At 43.0% G+C, this 20279-nt stretch overlaps 1 protein-coding gene across 12 annotated transcripts in view; it reads left to right on the forward strand.

Annotated features, from left to right (window-relative positions):
- The window catches only part of CADPS (calcium dependent secretion activator), a 337182-nt gene that overhangs the window by 267731 nt on the left and 49172 nt on the right, over positions 1–20279 (forward strand). For 6 of the 12 annotated variants that reach the window (XM_081901352.1, XM_081901361.1, XM_081901357.1 and 3 more), the window contains 3 exons: positions 9477–9491; positions 10949–11023; positions 12806–12889. In XM_081901352.1, coding sequence (XP_081757478.1) covers positions 9477–9491; positions 10949–11023; positions 12806–12889 — 174 coding nt within the window. The remainder of the gene's footprint in view (positions 1–9476; positions 9492–10948; positions 11024–12805; positions 12890–20279) is intronic. The other 6 variants (XM_081901356.1, XM_081901362.1, XM_081901363.1 and 3 more) reach the window with 1 other exon arrangement.

A 20279-nucleotide genomic window follows, 5' to 3' on the forward strand; every position in this document is an offset into this window, starting at 1 on the left:
TGGTTTCAGAAACATTCTAACAGTTGTGGATTTAGTTTTCCATATATAGACTATGCAGATGAAAATGCAGGGTCACTCCGTCAAACAAATCCCCATATTGAATATGGACACTCAGAACCCCTGTCACTTAGAAGTGACTGTTGGCAAGGATTGTGATGTGCACAAGGTACCTTTAAAGCCTATTTATGCATGACAGTGTTTTATATTGAGTCATTAACTCCACCTTGGAACCAGACATACGTTTGCCCCAAAGTCTTGATTTTTACATGCAACTACCAGATTGCAATGGCATGATTATTTTGACCAACAGGCAAAGAAAACCCAATGAGAAACAAAGCAACCTGAGCAAAAGGACTTAAGGGGAACTAGGAAATTGCCTGATCCTATGTAAAATGCAGTCCTGCCTGATTGGACTTTTCTAAAACCTACATTTATAATACTTCCGGGTCCTTAATGACTCAAAGGTTCCAAACTGGTCCAGTTTTATCATCTGCTGGTCTAATGTGTTTTACTTCTCAAAGACATTATCACAACTTGAACATTTCCACATGTGATGTTGTGAAGTAGAAAGACATGCTGAATTGGGCTCAACGAAATGCATAATCATAATCCTCTTTTGTTTGGAAGGCTTGAAACACTGTTCAACATTTTTTCTCATCTCTGTTTATGACCAGTTCAGACACAGGGCTTGGATTCTCGTATTTCATTTTCAGTAGTGCATACAACAACTACTCCTCATGTTCAGAATCTATGTCACATGGGTTATTCTAGCTTTTTTTATTTTCTTGAAATATTTATCTCATTCTGATATTTACAAAATAAAGCACCAATCCAAATGGATTCATGGGGAGATTAGACTGAGTACAGTGAGCATTGGAGCAGGTCCTTTGGTCCTCATTTTCTTTTGTTTGTTTGGTATGCTATTTGTTCTTTTAGATGCCCCTCTTTTTATATAATCCCGGGATGCAACCTTACTGTTGTGAGCACTAAAGGCTTCCCTCACCCAAGTCAAAGCATGTACTTAAATGAACTCTCACCACTCCTGGTTTGAAGTTAGCCCAGAACCACAGAATTTGCCTTGCATCTTCTGTCTTGGTGCAGCCTTTTCATTGCACTTTTTCAAAACAACCTCAGGAAGACAGTCGTAGTGAAGCTGCTGCAGCTCAATTATTTCTGCGTCATAATTTCTTGTTGTTTTGATCCATTATGGTCTATAGGAACGTCTGCTATAGGAACGTCTGCTAGAGGTTTCTGGCAACTGGCCTGAAGTGACACTTCTAAACTCTTCCATTAGTCAAGTTTGTAAAGAGCTTAAGCCTAGTATCTCTTTACAAATACAGCTTTCCAGCACCTCTAATAATAACACTATTAGTTGAAATAAATTCTAGGCCTTACACAAATGCCAAGGCTGGGAGTAAGCGTAGGCTGCACTCCTATGCACATTTACCTGGGAGTAAGTCCCGTTGAACTAAACAGGACTTACTTCTGAGCAGATATGCATAGGATTGTTCTACCAGCTACCTGTACATGTGATGGTGAGAAATTTGATTCTTTGGGGTTTTAATTTGCCATTTCTCCGTTGTATCAGTTTCATTTCCCATCAGGTATAGCATAGGTAAAAGGTGCTTGCCAGCCTCAGTTACCCCTGTCCAACTCCCATTTTACTTGATTTGTCACTCGCATTGTTCTTGCAAATCCATGACCCATCATGGTTGATAACAAGCAGCAATTCAGTTGCACAAAGAATCAGCCTTTAATATGTCTTAGGCAAATCCACATGTGCCTCTTAGAGAAAGTATTGATAGATTGCATAGCGATTGTGTGAAGTAGCAGTTGCTCTGGTATGACGTTTTTAACAAATAGCTGAACTAATAGACCTGCAAATCAGATGTGAGTTATCTGTGCATAAGTTACTGTTTAGGACTGCAGGATTACATACACCCCTCCTTCTCCCCTCCAAGTCTTTTGTTTTCTCTTTTATTCATTTTAATGAATTCCTACCTCATCCCAGTGTCTCGTGCCATCTCATTTCTCTTTGCTTTTCTCCTGTTTCTCTCAGAAATGTATAACTGCTAATATATAAAGTGATTGACTAATAAGGACTGCAGTATGGCAAGGGATATTTATGCCAACGACACTATATTAACCATTTTATCCATCTCTTTTCTCAAACAAAGTAGGGGTGTATTTGATTCAACCTTCCATGTGGCCAAACCCAACCCAGTTCCAAAGGGATAACGTTATTGACAGTTGCTGCATTCTTAGTCTCATGGCAGCCACAGCCTAGAAGGGTTTGCTGGCGGGATGCTTTGCTATTCCCCAGGCTAACTGAGCTCTTGTTTGTTGAACCAAAGGTGCTCCCAGAGCCACAGCAGCCAGCAGCAACTTGAGCCACAATGCTTCCTTCCTGGCAAGCACATTGCTGATGCTTATGGGGAGGGTGAAGGGGTGAGGCGGTGGGGGTGTCTGTACAGTGCGGACATATCAGTGGGAGCATCAGATGGGTTCTGCTTGTGCATCTGCACCACACCAACCCCCACACCACCTCACTGTCCCCCCTCTTAAGTGACACACCTGCCAGGGAACCAAGCAAACTGCTTTTGACAGTAGCCTTGGGACATAATCTTGCCCCTCCTTTCCAGTAGAATTCCTCCGTGTGTTTGCTGTCCTCATTTTCTCCCCACATCCTTAGCAATTGATAAAAGGCCTTTCCTCTTAATCAATCACGGGACTCATCTAAGTCACACATAGGAACAGTCAATTTGCAGCAACCTCCCACTCCACAACATGTAATGGAACTAGCAGGAACTATACTTCTATCATCCCACCCAATCCAATCCCAGTAACAACTCCATTTGAACTGTGATTTAGGGAGCTTCCAGGCCAATTGTTTATTGAGCACTGAGAGTGTAATACTGCTATAAATGATGCTTTACCAGACATTCATCCTGATATGTTCATGTGGAGGCTATACAACTTTGCCAACATTTTCCAGGGTAGTTTTCCATCAGTTTTCTTATCAGACTTTTTATGGTTAGAAAAGACATGGGATAATTGCACCAGAAAATTCAGGATAACCACCAAACGTTATTATTATTATTTATTAGATTTTGAATAAGATATTCATCATAAGATCTTAGGGTGGTTCGCAGAATAAAATACAGGATAGAAACAAGTAAATCAAACCAGCAAAACAATAAACAACCCATCTTGAATTGACAGCCTGAGTTTCCTCCTTTAGAGTATCCACAATTCCTTCCTTTGGATAAAAGGAGACCTATATAAGGTCCACTGAATCCTACTGAGCCTCCAAATGTTGCCATTATTTCTCTTAATTTTTTTAAATGATCAGATATGGAAAAATTTGAGGCATTTTAGGGAGTGCATTCTGCTGAACATATACACCCATATTCTCCCTGTGTCCTTATATTCAAAGGCAGCTGTTCAGACATTTGGTAGACATAATTTACCACCTTAAATATTTATATTTCTTCTGAATATTTAATGTATTGACAGGAATAACTTGTGTATCAAATATTTCTTGGTGGGTCTGGTATGTTTTTCTTCTCCGAGGTCAGATGGTCGCTAATAGAAATGCAGCATACACACAATCTGTTGGCAGTGTCATAATGAAACATGCCTCTCACATGCACACCCAATGTCAGCCTAGTAAAGTGACTATAGATGGACTGAATTCATCTGCTTATAAAGCAGGCCAAAGTTTCTCACTAGTTTAGCTGAATTAGCATCCCACTCCTACAGAGCACTTTGGAGGACCTGGGTGCTTCAAAGCTTCCTAGGGTGGATTTTACCCCACACTGATTCAATGGGTCAGCATGACAGGAGCACCAAATCCATGCCTTTCTCTGCCCAAAGAGTTCCAGTGCTGCCATACAGGTGGGACCACAAAAGGAAGAGGAACCTGAGAGCCGTTATTCCCCTCACACACCTACACTTCCCAGGGAGGAGTTAACAATCCTTCTTGCCAAGGGACTCTGGGAACTGGAGCTCTCTGAGGGGAACAACTCTCAGTGCCCTTAGCAAACTACAGCCCCCAGAATTCTTTGAGGGAAGCCATAGCTGTTTAAAATGGTATCAGCAATGTTTTAAATGTATGGTGCAGATGGGCCCATAGTTTAGTCCTGAGCTGGTATAAGGTATGTTCTCATGTTCTTCCCATCTTCTCCACTCTGAACTAAGCACTGTGGATCTAGTGGCAATTCTGTGGCAGTCATAGTTGTTGTTGTTATTTATTAGGACCCCACCCATCTGACTGGGTGTTGACCTTTAAAGCCTTAAACAGCCTTGGCCCAGGATACCCGAAGGAGCATCTCCACCCCCATCATTCTGCCCAGACACTGAAATCCAGCACCAAGGGGCTTCTGGTGGTTCCCTCACTGTGAGAAGCCAAGTTACAGGGAACCAGGCAGAGGTCCTTCTCGGTAGTGGCGCCCGCCCTGTGGAATGCCCTCCCATCAGATGTCAAAGAGATAAACAACTACCTGATGTTTAGAAGCCATCTGAAGGCAGCCCTGTTTGGGGAAGTTTTTAATGACTGATGTTTTAATGTATTTTTAATCTCTGTTGGAAGCCGCCTAGATGGCAGGGTACAAATAAATTATTATTATTATTATTATTACTATTATTATTATTATTATTACCACTCTGGGCAGCTTCCAACAGAATGTAAAAATACAATGAAACATCAAATATTAAAAACTTCCCAATACAAAGGCTGCCTTCAGATGACTCCAGAAAGTTGTGTAGTTGTTTATCATTTTGACATCTGATGACAGGATGTTCTATAGGGTAGGACCCACTACTGAGCAGGCCTTCTGCCTGGTTCCCTGTAACTTCAAATCTCAGGTTGAGGGAACCACCAGAAGGCCTTCAGAGCTGGACCTCAGTGTCTGGGCTCAATGATGGAAATAGAGACACTCCTTCAGGTATACAGGGCCAATGCCATTTAAATGTCAACACCAACACTTTGAATTGAGCTCAGAAACGTACTGGGAGCCAATGTAGATCTTTTAGAACCAGTGAGATATGGTCCCTGTAGCCACTCCCAGTCACCAGTCTGGCAGTCATATCCTGGATTAGTTGTAGTTTCCAAGTCACCTTCAAAGGTAGCCCCATGTAGAGCACATTGCAGTAGTCTAAGCAGGATGATAACCAGAGCATGTACCACTCTGGCAAGACAGTGTGCAGGCAGGTCGATGGAATGGGTAGACAGCTGCCCTGGACACAGAATTGACCTGCGCCTCCATGGACAACTTTGAGTCCAAGATGACCTCAAGGCTGCACACCTAACCTGCACTCTAGGAGGGCTGGTACATATCCGACCCTGGTTGCATCAACTTCCTTTTTTGCTTGCGGTAGCTCCCTGCCCCCACAACAACAAGCTGATTCACCAACATGTTCATTTCAAATGGGAATAGCAACTTTGAAGCCACCATTCAATCTACATGGAGAAGGGCTGATCTATAGCATGCAGGATAAAATGGCAGCTTCTGCTGATGGCAAATAAATCAGAGGACACTTAGCTGCAAGCAGGAGCCTTCCTTAGTCAAACTGAAGAGGGCCACAGAACTTCTGTGCAGTGAGACCTGGAACAGGCACCCACAGAGTGCCCATCATTCCAATGTCTGCCAGAAGTAGGATTACCCACCAACATCCTCCCCATACATCACATCATCCACACCATGGAGTTTCATAATTAGAGAGTTGACAGGATGCCCTGCATTGCAGCTATCGGCAGTAAATGGGTAGCTTTAAAACAGCTCCATGAGCCAAAAGGCATATTGTTGATGTAACTTTTACTTTACTCCTCTGATCTTTTTTATTACTACCTGATGTAAAGAACTATGAATATGGTATGAAGATACAGGAGACTATTACCTTGCTGATGCTAAGCAGGTCTGGGTCTGGTCAGTTGCCTGGATGGGTAACCGTTGCCTTTGAACCACACTGCTTTGGGTTCTGTAAGGGGAGCACAGAATAATATAAATGTCCGAAAATAAGTAAATAGGAAGAACTTCCTAACAGTGTGAATTGTTCAGTAATGGAGCAGGCCTCCTGAAAAGACAGTGGACTCTCCATCACTAAGCAGAGGTTGGATGATACTGTATTACCAGATTTCCTGGTAAGGGTGCCTCCAACTTTATGATTCTGTGATTCAGATTCCCTGAGATCCAGCGCCGAGGGCCTTCTGGCGGTTCCCTCATTGGGAGAAGTGAGGTTACAGGGAACCAGACAGAGGGCCTTCTCAGTAGTGGCGCCCACCCTGTGGAACGCCCTCCCATCAGTTGTCAAGGAAATAAGCAGCTATCCTATTTTTAAAAGACAACTGAAAGCAGCCCTGTTTAGGGAAGTTTTTAATATTTAATGCTGTATTGTTTTTAACACTCGATTGGGAGCCTCCCAGAGTGACTGGGGAAACTCAGCCAGATAGGTGGGGTATAAATATTATTATGATTATGATTATATATTTAGCCCTGCGGGTTCAGAATAGGGAGCAGGTTTGGGGAAACAATGTAGTGCTTCTTTGAGTCTGTGCCTCTAGTGACGGATTCCTATAGGTGAAGGGCCCTGTCGGTCTCTAAAATATACAATCCTCCCAGCGCTTCCACCAGCGCAGACTTTGTTTGTGCCAATGGAACTTGCCCTGGCGAAGCGGTTTGAGGATCAGACAGCTAGTCTGCAATCCTTCTGGCTGCATTCTAGTGCTGCTGTTGCTGCTGCTGCCGTTGTTGTTCTCATTTGCGTTGTAAAGGAGATTTTAATTGAAAACATATTTGTCAATGCATTTCACACTGTATTATTTTGCACACACCTAGCCATCCTTTTAGTTAAATCTCATAATTTATCCAACGAAGATGAACACTTAGCAAGAGAACTGTCACCCGCCCTCACCTCCAACAAACAAACATCCTTGATTAAAACAATATGGTAATGTGGCAAATTAAGCATGTCTTTTGGACTTGTATGCGAAGCCCAGATTTTTTAAAGAGAGAGGGGGGAAAAATCAGTCAAGAGAATCTTTTTATTTTAAATTCCATGCATTGCCACCATATCCCGTGGGCCGCATTTTCAAAAGCACCGATGCACTTTAGGGGAATGTCCAGCTTGCACGTTCACTACCTTTGGTGTACTTCCGCTCAGCCTAACATGCTTATAAGGGTCCCATTTTTCGTGCATGCATCAGAGCCAGAGCGTGCCAGGTTTGGGCATGTCCTGCATTGTGCATCTCTTGGTGCTTTTCAAAATGAGGTCCAAGCCAACATAGTTTTCACTGGTGTGCATGGTGTGCATTTGCAAGCTTTGTTTGTCCTGTGCTTAGTGGGTAGCACGTGTACATATATATGTCACGGGGTCACGTCCTCCAGGGAACGCCCGTTGCTGTCTTCCGCGTCCAGGGAGTTGTTCTGTTCGGCACGTTCTTCATGATGTAGCATGCTACTCCTCAGCAGCGCTGCCTGCATCCCACCATCCAGAGTAAATATCTGCAAAAGTGGCTGTGGCTGCTGGAGAAAAGAGGGATTCTGCACGCGAAGGAATATATTTTTAGCAGGTGGAGAAGCGGGAGTGGTGGAGGGTTTGCGCAAAGCACCTAGTCCCTTGGGAAGAGGGTGTCTTTTGGGTAGCCTGGCGACATGGCCCCTAGCAAACTAGAGGAGATGACCAATGGCTTCTGCTTCCTTACCTGCATCGCCTTTCCCCAGTCCCCTTTTTGACTGTGCAAACACAGAGCTGCCCATAGTTCCCAGGCTTCCTGAGCCAGCAGCAAGTATATTTTACATCAGGCAGGGGAGGTCATTGAAGGTTAAGTCTTTACTTTCCTCACATGAGGGTCAGGGGCAGAGGATAAGCACTAGGTGGGATTCTGAAACACTGCTGCTTTTCGTAACGCATCTCTTGCTGATTTTCCCTGTGCAAATTGTAAAGCACCGAGTCGGGAGATTCCACCCTCCTCCCTCTAGCATACCTATGCCATTTCCAGCGCCTGTAAACACGTACACAATCACATGCAAACTCTGACTTGTTTGGTCCAAGTTACAAACACCTGTGCCTTTAAAACAAAAAACAACAAACCTCCCTTCCGAGGCTTAGCATGAATGTACACATGTAGCAGCACATGGGTGGTAGAATGACTGCCACTTCTACACTGTGGGTACAAGTTCTACTGCTCCAAAACTCCCCTTATCAGAACAAGGCAGTTAAACAACATGGTGTAGCCTCATACCGGTCCAACTATTCACCAGTCTAGCCCAGAACTGTCTGACTGGCAGCGGTTGCAGAGGCATTTCCTATCACCTGTTACCTGATTCTCTCTTAACTGGAGAGGCTTGGGACCAAGCCTTGCACCTTCTGCATGTAAAGCATGGGTTCTTGTCCCTTCCCAAATATTGCCATTCAGCCCTTTTTCTGCTATACCTCTTTCTGCTACCTGCAATGATTCATTTATTTTTAACACAGGATAGCTTCCAAAATGCACATCCTCCATCTACAGCTTTCCAGACGTGGAAGGGTCCATACCTCTGGGGTTAGGATTCTGCCCCCTGATTCTGCTGCATATGTAGATTCGGCCTCGGGAGGGTCCTCTGTGGGAAAAGCTGCTACATTACGCACACACACGCACACACACTTTTCATCCCTGCCAGCTAGTCCAACACAACCTGACAATGCAGTGAATGGAAGAACAACAAAACAGATGTTCTACATCCCATTGGAAGTTGTAGGTGTAGTTTACATTCAGTCACAACCCAAATAAATTGACTGACATCGCAGATATGGGAATGGGTCGTTAATCAGATAGACTCTACCGAGTGAACAAAAACGTTATTTTAGGTTGTAACATTATGACGGTTAACATAAAATTCTGAATACGATTTTAAAAAAAATCTGTAATCAAAAGCCAATTCTCTTCTAATGTAAAAAACGGTGGTGGACAAAACTCACATGTGAATTCTAGGGAAATTGCCTCTTCCCAAGTGTCAGCTTCCTCATGATGATTCAGTAAACAAGGGGGTACCATCAAACTTTAGCCATCCCCAAACTGGAGTCCAGTAAGCCAAAAAAAAAAAACCCAGCTGCCATGCCACTGAGCTCTACATGTATTATTATTACTATTCCTTTTTTCCCCAAATTGCAACAAAGATGATATTTCTCTGCCTCACTAGAGATGTTTCTGTGTATGTGTTCTGTGCAACAATCACTTTTCAAAAACCCGTTTTGTATTCTGCGTGTGGTTCTCTATGGTAGCAATCTCAGGTATTTCAGTGAAAAGGGATTATATCCATTATATTTCATTTCCTTGTTGCTTATTGTTTCTGTGCATGCTGCTGCTTTTTCATGGCCCCCATTTAGAAGGTCCCATTTTTTTGAAGATTTTGTTTTTATTTATGGTTTACCTTCATATGTTCTTTTTCCTGTCTTCTGCACCTTCCTCTTTATTTCTGTCCCCAATCATCTGAAAGTTTGCTAAAGAGTGGGTAAGTGTGTCCTACATTTTCTTTTGTTTTCTTCCAAGTTCCTGTTGTAGTATGTGACTGTTCCATTGAAAGAAAGAGAAACACTGAGCAGTTCAAACTAGCGAGGAACTCTTAAGTCAGTTCTGAGGGACTAGCGTCTCACACTTCTAATTGCCCCTCACACTCCTTATTCCCCAAAGCATGATTTAGTATTTATAGCAGATTTGTCTCTTTTAATGTGGTTTTTTTCTGGTTGGATGTTAACATTTTAAAATAACATTAGCGCAAACAAGTGGAAATAAATACAGTGACTGAGATCAGCGCTTTCAATGTTTTATTTAATGTAGGAGGGGAGGAATGTGGAAAAGAAACTTCATCATATATTAAATATTTGTTCTTCTGTGCTTTGACAAAAACAAAAGAATGCCCCCCATAGTGTTTGCTTAGTAGTGAAAAGCCTGTTTTTTTGACAAAGTAGATGCTTGTTTTGTTAAAATTTGGCAGAAAGCTCTTGTGCCTTGCCTCTCAGAGCTCCGTAGGACAGCAAGGTTTGATCTGGTCAGTAATTGGGTAGAGGGGCCCATCGAGTGGGTGGGTAGCAGCTCTCATCCTGTGTCAAAAGTGATGCTGAATGTTCAGTTGGTGTCAGTCTTTTCTATGAGCCGTCAGCACTAACCCAACGCCCCAGCATGGTATTAATTGAGGGGCCTTATAGTGTAGCAATTGCCATCTTTTGCATGAGTCAGAACACCCATGTCTCAATCATTTTTACACTTGGTCATAAAGGCTCCAATTCACTCAGGTGCTTAACAAGCACTTGCATTTGGAACTTTACATCCTTAGCTAATTTGTTTCGCCAAGAGTGGAGTCTAAACATTAAATTCCACTTGGCTTTCTGGAAGTGGGCGACCCTTTATACCCAATGCAGCCTGTCTGCCTAAACTCGACTCCTCTGTACGTTCGCTCTGACCAACAGCAGATTTGCTGTGCACCAGGAGACAGCTGCTATGTTGCTTTTTCAGCGTGGGCTGTGTTTCAGGAGTCGTTTAAAACCTTAAAGAATGTGAATGCCTTAATTGCAACACTTTGGATCAATCAGAACTAAGAACAGATGTAAAGCGCTCTCCTACCACTGCCCACTTTTATCATGATTTGCATATAGCAAAAAAAAGATGCCAGATTTTGTCCTCTGCTGCATGCATTTGACTCTCATTAATGTCGGCTCAGCTGCATGCATGGAACTGAAGCTAGGATTTGACCATGATTCATGAAATCCTATCAGAGGCTTCTTGGTTTAAAAAAAAGAAAAGAAAAAAGAAAAACGCATTTTATCAATCCATTACTGCCCACTACACTAGAGCACGTGTCGATCAACATTTAAATATCACAGCCGATACAACAACAAACTAGACAGAAGTGTTTGTTACCAATGATTTATGCTAATAATATTTTGCCTCCATCTTCTTCCCCCTCCTTAGCACCAGTATCACTCAAAAATAGATGAACTAATTGAAGAAACCGTCAAGGAAATGATAACGCTCCTAGTTGCAAAGGTAACCTTCAGCTTCAGGTGAACCGATTCACTGTTAACATCACTCTCTCTTTTTCCTCTCTCCCTTTTTTAAACAGCATTTCCATTAAAATGTGACACATTAAGAAGTTTGGGTGGTTTGTTGTTTCTCACAGGAGAGATCATACATCACTCAGTCTCGACAGACGGAACATTTCGTGATTGCAGTTCTGTACGAAGCAACACAGGGGTGCTGAACTTACAAAGTGCAGTTCAAGACGAAGACTGCAAAGCTCTTGTTTTCTGAACTTGATCACATTATCTGGACTGATTGGTCATAGCCGTTCATTGCCAGTTTGCAGGGAGAGTCCTAGGACTATAAGTTTACCTCTATGGGTCCACATTCCCTCTTTCCAGGTCCTCTACTGAGCTTTCCATCACACGCACTTGCACTAGAGCAGAAAGCAGCTAGATTGGGTCAAACCCCAACACTTGGCCAAACGTAATTTGTTTTGGTTCCATCTTATCTCTGGGTGGTAGGTTCCAAAGTTTTTAGGAGGGTGCTTTATGTGGTTTTAATCCTTATAGTTCTTGTGGCTTTTTAAAATGTTGTGATTGTCAATCACTTTGAACTGTCAGGAAGGGTGTAATGCAAAATACAAGGAACTCAGAAGCATTCTCATATATATGGCATATTGTTTGGCAATGGCAGCCATTTATCAATAGTACTGCTTCATCTAGTTTTCCATTTCCAGACTAAAATGCATCTTGCAACACAGACTTCTGCCTGTGATCCTTGTAACACTTTGTATAAATGTTTCAAATAAATTAAATAAATGCACCATGCTTGCATTTATTTTAACTTCAATTAGGCAAACCAGGGGAGGACTATAAGGATCACAAAATAATTACAAGGACCTGTAGAACATATGGGACAACACGTGCCATTCTGGGTCTCCATCAAGGACCTACCAGCTGTTCTCCATTTGGTATTACTCTCGAGGAGTAACATATTTCTTGCACCTTATGCTTGGGAGTTGCACTCTCATTAGCTTCTGCAATGTACGGCACCAACATAACTGCCTTTCTCTACACAGAATGACCAATATAGCAGGCAGAGAGCAGCTGAAAGAGCTTTAATGAACATGTGATATACACACACACAACACAAAGGAGCTTCGCTTTATTTTTATTTTTTTTGCTTTTGATCAACAAACATTGAAAATGCAAGGGAATCTCAGAAGAGGGATTTTCTTCCTTGTGCATAATTTTGTTGCCAAAACAGAAAACCAAATTAGAAACCTCCTAAACATTTGAAGATGAAATTGTTTTAGGCGGAAGCAAGAAAGGATTGAACATTTTCATTGATATGCTTGTCCTTTGAAAGCAACTGCTTTCCAGTTACTTATATTATTATTAATAATAGCTAATAAGCTTGGTGATGCCAAAAGAAAAATAAGTCAGTGGCTATACTTGATTCTCTTTATTAATGTATTCCATGACACCATGCTAATTTAGGACAAATGTTTAGTTATAGACAATATCAGCTCTTTACTCCAGAATAGTCAACTAGATTACCCCACACACATACAACTTGACTTTTCTTAATCTTCAATGACTTTCCTCCCTGCTAATTAGAGGATAGAGTTCTTTATTTCGTCATTGAAGTGTCATATCTCTACAAGCAATCTACGTAGCTAGAAGCTGGTTGATACACTTTGAAATCCCTTTTTACTCCGATAGACTTAATACTGATTTGCTCAGTTGTAATCAGGGTGATTTGATTATTCTTACAACTGAAGTATATGTCCTTTTGTTCCTCCAGTTTGTCACAATTCTGGAAGGAGTCTTGGCCAAACTATCCAGATACGACGAAGGGACGTTGTTTTCTTCTTTCCTGTCATTTACTGTAAGTTGCCTTCTTCATCCAACCACCCAATTGTCCCTGTTTTTTGCTCCTCGCACTTTTCAATTCAATGTTCATAGTTTATGGACTGAAGGATGGTTCTGGTTAAAACCACAAGGAAACATCTTGCATGGTCTGAAGTTATCTGATAACAACCGTCTTGCTGAAGCCCAGCAGGTATGGGTTTGGTCAGTGTTCCAGTGGAAAAGCAGTTCCTGGGAACTGTATAAATGCCGCCTTGAGTTCCATGATGGGTGAAAAAGAGCACATAAATATAATGAGTATATTAAGAAGTACCAAAATAATAAAGGAGGCTGTATACCTTTCCAGAACCCTGCCAACTAAAAGCCAGTGTGTTACGGTGGCTAGTCAGGGAGGAGGAACGGAACCTGAGTGTGAATCCATCTCAGTGGCCAAATTTACTGGGTGACCTTGGACTAGCTGCCATCTCTCAGATTGACCTACCTCACAGAGCTGTTGTGCGGATTAAAGGAAGAACCATGTCTGCTGCCCTAAAGGCAAGATGAAAGTCGGAGAGGGAAGTGTTCATTATCTATTTCTCTACTTTTATATACCCATCCAGTCCAACATCCTGTTCTCACAGTGGCCTACCAGATGCAGAAAACCCCATGTTCAATCCCAGACATCTCCAGGCAGGGCTGGGAGAGTTCCCTATCTGAAACCATCGAGAGACTCTGCCAATCAGAATATACAATACTAAGCTAGATGAACCAATGGTCAGACTTAGTATAAGGCAGCTTCCTATTCTCCTTTGTTCCCATGTTGATGTATGGAGGAGGTCTGTATATAGATCAGAATTTCTGTCCCTTTAATAAACTGCTGGATCAGGGCAATTAACTATAATGGGGTTCAAAGGCAGAGATATAGACTTGGTTTAGGTGTAAACATTTCCGATGAAACATGAGCATGGTGTTCACTCTCCCCACCCCCCTCCCCTTGCCTTCCTCCCCTCACAAACTGAGCTTTGAGGAAGGTATAATGGTTTGTTAAACCACAGTTTCCTGTGACATCCAAACCAGGAAAGTTTTAAGTACAGCTTTCCAAGCAAGTTGGATACCTTTCCCATGCAACATCACAAACAATAAACTACTAACTCAGCCAGGCAGCCAACAACATGCGGGGAACTTTACCACTTCCTAACTTCTCTTATTCTATGATAGACATGCTCTTATTGATCTGCTTTGAGCTCTGTTGCTCCTGTGGATATTGCCGTCTGAGGTGGTTGCCTTGCCTTATGGGCTCTGGTGCTCACAATTTTTTGAAGGAAAGAATGTGTTTTGAAAGTGCTTTAAAGGTATTGTGTGTACACAGCCTCAGATGAATACGTTCGCTAACAAGGATCTTAAACTAGAACTTGAATATTAATCTTCTGGTATTAAACCATAGCTCCTTATTTCAAACACAGGTGTTACTAACTGGTTTAATTAAACTAGGTTGTAAGCACCAAGAAAGGAAGGGGCAAGGGGACAGGGCGAGAAAGAAAGGTTTGGTGTTGTTGTTTGCTCCCAGCTGCTAGACTGTAGCTTAGCAAGGCAAGAACTGAGCATCCAGACTGGGCCAAATATTACAGAGCTTTGGGGAGGTATCCCGTATGCTTACAACACTATGCCTAAAAGAAGCATCAGCAGGGTAGCATAATTCTCTAAGTCTGTAGCATCATCCTTAATGCAGAATAACAAGAAGCATTGTTCTTATTATAGTCCATTTGCTTCTCCTTTCACTATACAAACAAATCATTTCAAATAGCATTGTCAGATTTTTTTATTATTATTATAAAAAAATCTCCAAACACCCAGCCTTCTACCAACTCCTTTTATCAAACATTGTCCACTTGCTTAGAAAATGACATGTCACCAGGGGTCTTATGACAAGCCGTTTTATCACCTAGTAGGATACCCTCATTTTCAATTCTTGCTGTGAAATTCAGCTTAAAATTAATGCATCAGTTGTCTTAATAGCATTCTCACTAACCACATCATTATAAAATATTCTTTGGATTCCTCCCCCCTTAATGGAACATCATTCTACATTTAGTCAAGGAGCTGGAGAAAGATGTTTTCTACAGTCAATAGTGTTTCTTGGACCTGGAAGTCCAGTCATTAGGCGGGTATCTCTGCCTAAAGAAAGGAATTGCAACCAAGCTGATGACAGCTGCTCAAGATTCATTTCATCTGAAGCATCTCTTCGCTTTGAACAAGAGAGTGGGGAATGAATTACTGCTACATTAATTAAAACTAGAGAGTGTATTTCACCCCCGGGACAGGTTACTGGCAATCTTATTTTTGTTCGGCACAAATTTTTGTCATAAACTGAGAAATTTCATGGGAAAAGTCACATAATTCCTGATGAGCCGCAGCCTAGCAAAGAGATCACACAACATCCGGCAGCATGAAAATTGCAATGTATGTAGCCAAGTTTTACACTAAAGAAAAACAAGCAGTTGTGGTTGGCTGGCTGTTGTTTTTTTTGGGGGGGGGAGAAGCTTAAGCTTGTTTTGTGAGAAGGCAATGTGGAAGACAGACTGAGTCATTGCCATATTATATCTCAATTGCGGGAAATATTCCTTTTATTTTGCCGCGGTTCCATGACTTCTTATTTCTGGTCTCTAATATTTTCTCTGCTTCTAGTTTTGTTACAGTAGCAAAACACATATTGTATTACTCTCTTCCTTTGCTGTGTCTACAAATACCTTAATGTCAGTGAGATAACAGTAACTAAGTTATTACTTTTTTGTAGATTATTTCCATTAGTTTTTAAGATATACAAATTGTTCTCAGCTACAGTATGTCCTCAAACAAACAGTTACTGTTTTTATGGTTGTTGCTACTTAACCTTCATTTAGTGTCCGCTATCCTAGATTAGAATGCGATTCACAGTTTTTTTGAACGTTTTAAAATGCTTTCAGAATGTCTTTGATGCTATTGTTGTTGATGTATTTGAAGCGCTGGACTCCTTTGAGAGGAAGGGAGGCAGATATAAATTGAATGAAGAGAGAGAGAAAGAGAGACGGGAGGGGAGGGATAGTGTCTTCAACTAAAGTGTTGAAGTACATTGAGTTGAAGTACACAAGTACATTGAGCCCCAGCCTACTGTGTATCACTCAAATAACAGTGCTGCCGTTTTGCTCTTTGTTGCGGTTTAGGAACCTCTAAGGCAGTGTTTTTCAACCACTGTGCTGTAGCACCCTGGGGTGCCTTGAATGATAGTCAGGGGTGTCGCAAACAACACTGGTCTCTGTCCCTCTTTCTTTCCTTCCATCCCTCCTCTGATGCCCTGTCACATCTCTGCCTCCCAAAGGCTTGCACAGCTGTTTGTTGCAGCAGCCCTGGCTACAAGCTCCCCAGGCAGATGGTGCCTCTGGGACTGGCCAGGGGGTGCTTTCCAGGCCCCTGTGGAGCAGTGTGAGGAGGCACCTCTCTTTGGGACAGGGGGAGCAGCTCAAAGACCAGGGCTGGCAACTGTGGTTGCCCAGAGGACTCTCAGTGTGGTGTAGTGGTTAAGAGCGGTGGACTCATAATCTGGTGAACCGGGTTCACATCCCCACTCTTCCACATGCAGCTGCTGGGTGACCTTGGGCCAGTCACACTTCTCTGAAGTCTCTCAGCCTCACTCACCTCACAGAGTGTTTGTTGTGGGGGAGGAAGGGAAAGGAGAATGTTAGCTGCTTGGAGACTCCTTCAGGTAGTGATAAAGCGGGATATCAAATCCAAACTCTTCTTCTTCAGGGAGAGGGGAGAGAAGAGGAAGTTGAAGGAACACTCCAAAACAGAAGGTGTTTGAAAAATGGTTAGAGGCTGCCAGCTCTGAAGGCAAGGGGTGACATAACTGGGCCCTTGTTCCTCACAGGGGTGACACAGAAAGAATGTATTGAGGAAAGCAATACTGCATGTGCTGTCTCTGTGGGGGAGACAGGCCTCTCTCCTGCTCTCCTTCCTCTGCTAAGTTTAGTCACTTTAAAAACGCAAATTCCATGCTAGGGATCATTAGGGAAATGATTGAGAATAAAGCTGCCAATATCATAATGCAAATCTGTGGTGTGACCACACTTTTGAGTTGGGTGAAGAGCTCTAGTTACAACCTTAACTCAAAAGTGATGTTGCAGAATGGGGAAAGTTACAGGAAAAGGCAACCAGAGTGATCATGAGGTTGGGAAGGTTACAACATTTGGGGCTTTTACATTTCAAACAAAGGAGAAGTTTGTAGTTTGCAAGCATTGTGAGAAGAAATGGAATAGGCCTCTCATAAAACTAGAACTCGGGGCCACCAAATGAAGCTGAATGTTGAAACATTCGGGACAAAAAAAAAAGTACTTCTTCGCACAGCACATAGTTAAAGCATGGAATTTGCTTTCTCGGGATGTACTGACAGCCACCAGCATGAATGTCTTTCAAAGGGTTTAGGTAAATTCATGGAGGATGAGGCTGTCAATGGCTTCTGGTCACGATCACTACATCATACCTTCCATATCAAAAGCCATATGCCTTAGCTTCAGGAGTGGTTGCTATGCACTTGGCCATAGGAGCCAGCTCCTAGCGACCATGGGGGGTTTGCCCCCCTCCAATAAAATATTTGAGGGGCTTGCCCTCCCCCCAGAAAAAGGCAATGCCATTCAAATGGGGTGTGTGCACTGCATCATGTGTGGGGCAGGGCTTACCTGGGCTCCCACAATATTCCATTCACGTTGGCACCCCTGCACCTGGCCTCCTGGCAGCGGAGTCAATACCATTGAATGGGAGGGGCAAGGTGGTAGGGAGGGTCGGTCGGTGCTGTGTGGCTTGTTTAGTGGAGCCATTCTGGCTCGCCCACTGATGCACCTGTACCATGCTGCAGTCACCTGCCAGGTTTGATTATCCCAGTGGTGGAGACAATGATCTCGAACCTTCCTGATGTTCGAGTCTGTCCAATTTACTTTTTTGTCAGGGGGAAATAATAAGTGGCAGCTGGACACACAGCCTAGGCAGGGACGGTGGGGGATATCGAAGAGTAACATAGCATTGGTATGTGTTCCAATGCACATTCACATCCAGCATAATGTGCTATAAGGCACAGCAGTAGGTACTTGACTACTTTTTTTAGGCAAGGGAGCAAGATTCCCAGGGGGATCAGAATTTCATAAATATCCACTACATTCTGGGTTTTCCATTGATATTAGAGGAGAAGGGAGGGATGGTGGCAAAGTGCAGAGCCCATCCAAAGGTTCACCTTAAATCCTTTTGGAATTCAAAGTCCATGGTAATTTATAAATTAAAGGTAAAGAAAGGTAGGTCCATTAGGTCCAGTCGCAGACAACTCTGGGGTTATGCACTCATCTCACTCTATAGGCCGAGGGAGTCATCGTTTGTCCGCAGACAGCTTCTGGGTCAAGTGGCCAGCATGACTAAGCTGCTTCTGGCGAACCAGAGCAGCGCACGGAAATGCCGTTTACCTTCCGGCTGGAGTGGTACCTATTTATCTACTTTCACTTGATGTGCATTCGAACTGCTAGGAGCTGGGACCAAACAACGGGAGCTCACCCCTTCATGGGGATTTGAACCGCCGACCTTCTGATCGGCAAGCCCTAAGCTCTGTGATTTAGACCACAGCACCACCTGCATCTCAATTTATAAATTATGCCTTCTTAATTCTAACTTTCCCTGAATAGGGTATTTTTAAAATAGGTGTGTGACAGTGATTTCCCCACCCCCCAATACCTTTTAACTGCATGTGGCTTGATTTTAGTGGTCCTATTTAGTGGTTCCTTCCTTTGCAGTCTCAAACGATGCATTTCCCAACTGGAACATGTAATTTATTCATTGCAAGATGCAGGTGTGTGCCTGCGTGTGTGTATAATATTTAGGCTATTTTACCTGTAAGCTTTAGAAATATTTAGAAGCAGGTGAGCATTTAGAACCCAAACAAGGGTGCTGATCAGTGATTTATTCTAATTAGATACATGCTTGCTATAGACATTCTCAGCCCTGCAGATGGGATGCATTATGGTACCTTTGCAAAAGGGTCTCTCTGTCCATCTGGAAACCATTCCGTTAGATATGTTAACTCGGAAATTCATGGACTCCCCCCCCCCCCTCCAACAACAACAACACATTCTGTTGCCAGCTGCAGAGATAACCCATTTGCTTTTACATTGCCTACCGAGAAGGGCCACAGAAAGGAAGGAAGAGCTTTTGACATTAATAATGCTGAAGGCATGATTGCAATACCAAATGCCCATAAGTCATTGTTCCCAACTCCATACCAGCCAGAGGCCCTTTCTTACATTATTCTGGTGGGATGGGAGCAGGGCTCTTTATCCGCTGGAACTCATTTTCGGCACCTCTCAGGTGGGCACCATTGTCATTATGACAGAACAAGGGAAGCGTTCGTTTTCTAGAAAACTAGTACTGGGTGGGAGTCATTGCAATGCATTAAAACATAAGAGCCTGTTGGATCCAGCCAATGGCCCATCTGGTCCAGCATCCTGTTCTCACAGTGGTTAACCAGATGCCTATGGGAAGCCCACTAGCAGGACCTGAGCACAAAAAGAGCCCTCTCACCTCCTCCGGTTTCCAACAACTGATATTCAGAAGCATCCGTTCTCTGACTGTGGAGGCAAAGCACAGCCATCATGGCTAGTAGCCATTCCTCTGCCACCAGTGTTCTGTGAGAAGCTCCAGGCCACATGGATGGAGGTGCAGTATGACCTTCACCCAATCTGACATGGGGCTTCTCGTATTACAGTGGTGCCTCGCTATACGAAAAGAATTCGTTCCGCGATTCTCTTCATCTAGCGGTTTTTTCGTCTTGCGAAGCAAGCCCATTGACAGCTTAGCGGATTAGCGCTACAGCTGTCAAGCGGCTTCCAGCAATCAGCTGTTAAGCGGCTTATCAGCGGAACAGCTGATAAGCGGCTTAGCGGCTTAAGAAAAGGACAGAAAAAGCGGAAAAAACCCGTGGGGGGACGCAAGATTTTTTCGTCTTGCGAAGCAACCCCATAGGGGAATTCGTTTTGCGAAGCGCCTCCAAAACAGAAAACCCTTTCGTCTAGCGGGTTTTCCGTCTTGCGAGGCGTTCGTCTTGCGGGGCACCACTGTACTTTGGCAGCCCAGGATGGGGAGACACTGCAGAAGCTCCAAACCCAACAGAGCAATAAGAAAGGAAGCGTCCCACTGAAGCCACAGGGACAAGCTTTTATTTCTGAAACAAATCCTTTGTGATTCATCTAGTACTCTGTTCTGTATTTCTGGAATTTTTCTTAAAGCATGTACCAAATATTTATCTTAAAATATTATTATTATTATTATTATTATCATTATTATCATTATTATCATTATCATTAATGAATTTATATATCGCCCTATACCCAGAGGTCTCAGGGTGATTCACAGAATAAAAT

The sequence above is a fragment of the Podarcis melisellensis genome, assembly GCF_964234715.1.
Source record: "Podarcis melisellensis genome assembly, chromosome: 2".
Taxonomy (NCBI): domain Eukaryota; kingdom Metazoa; phylum Chordata; class Lepidosauria; order Squamata; family Lacertidae; genus Podarcis; species Podarcis melisellensis.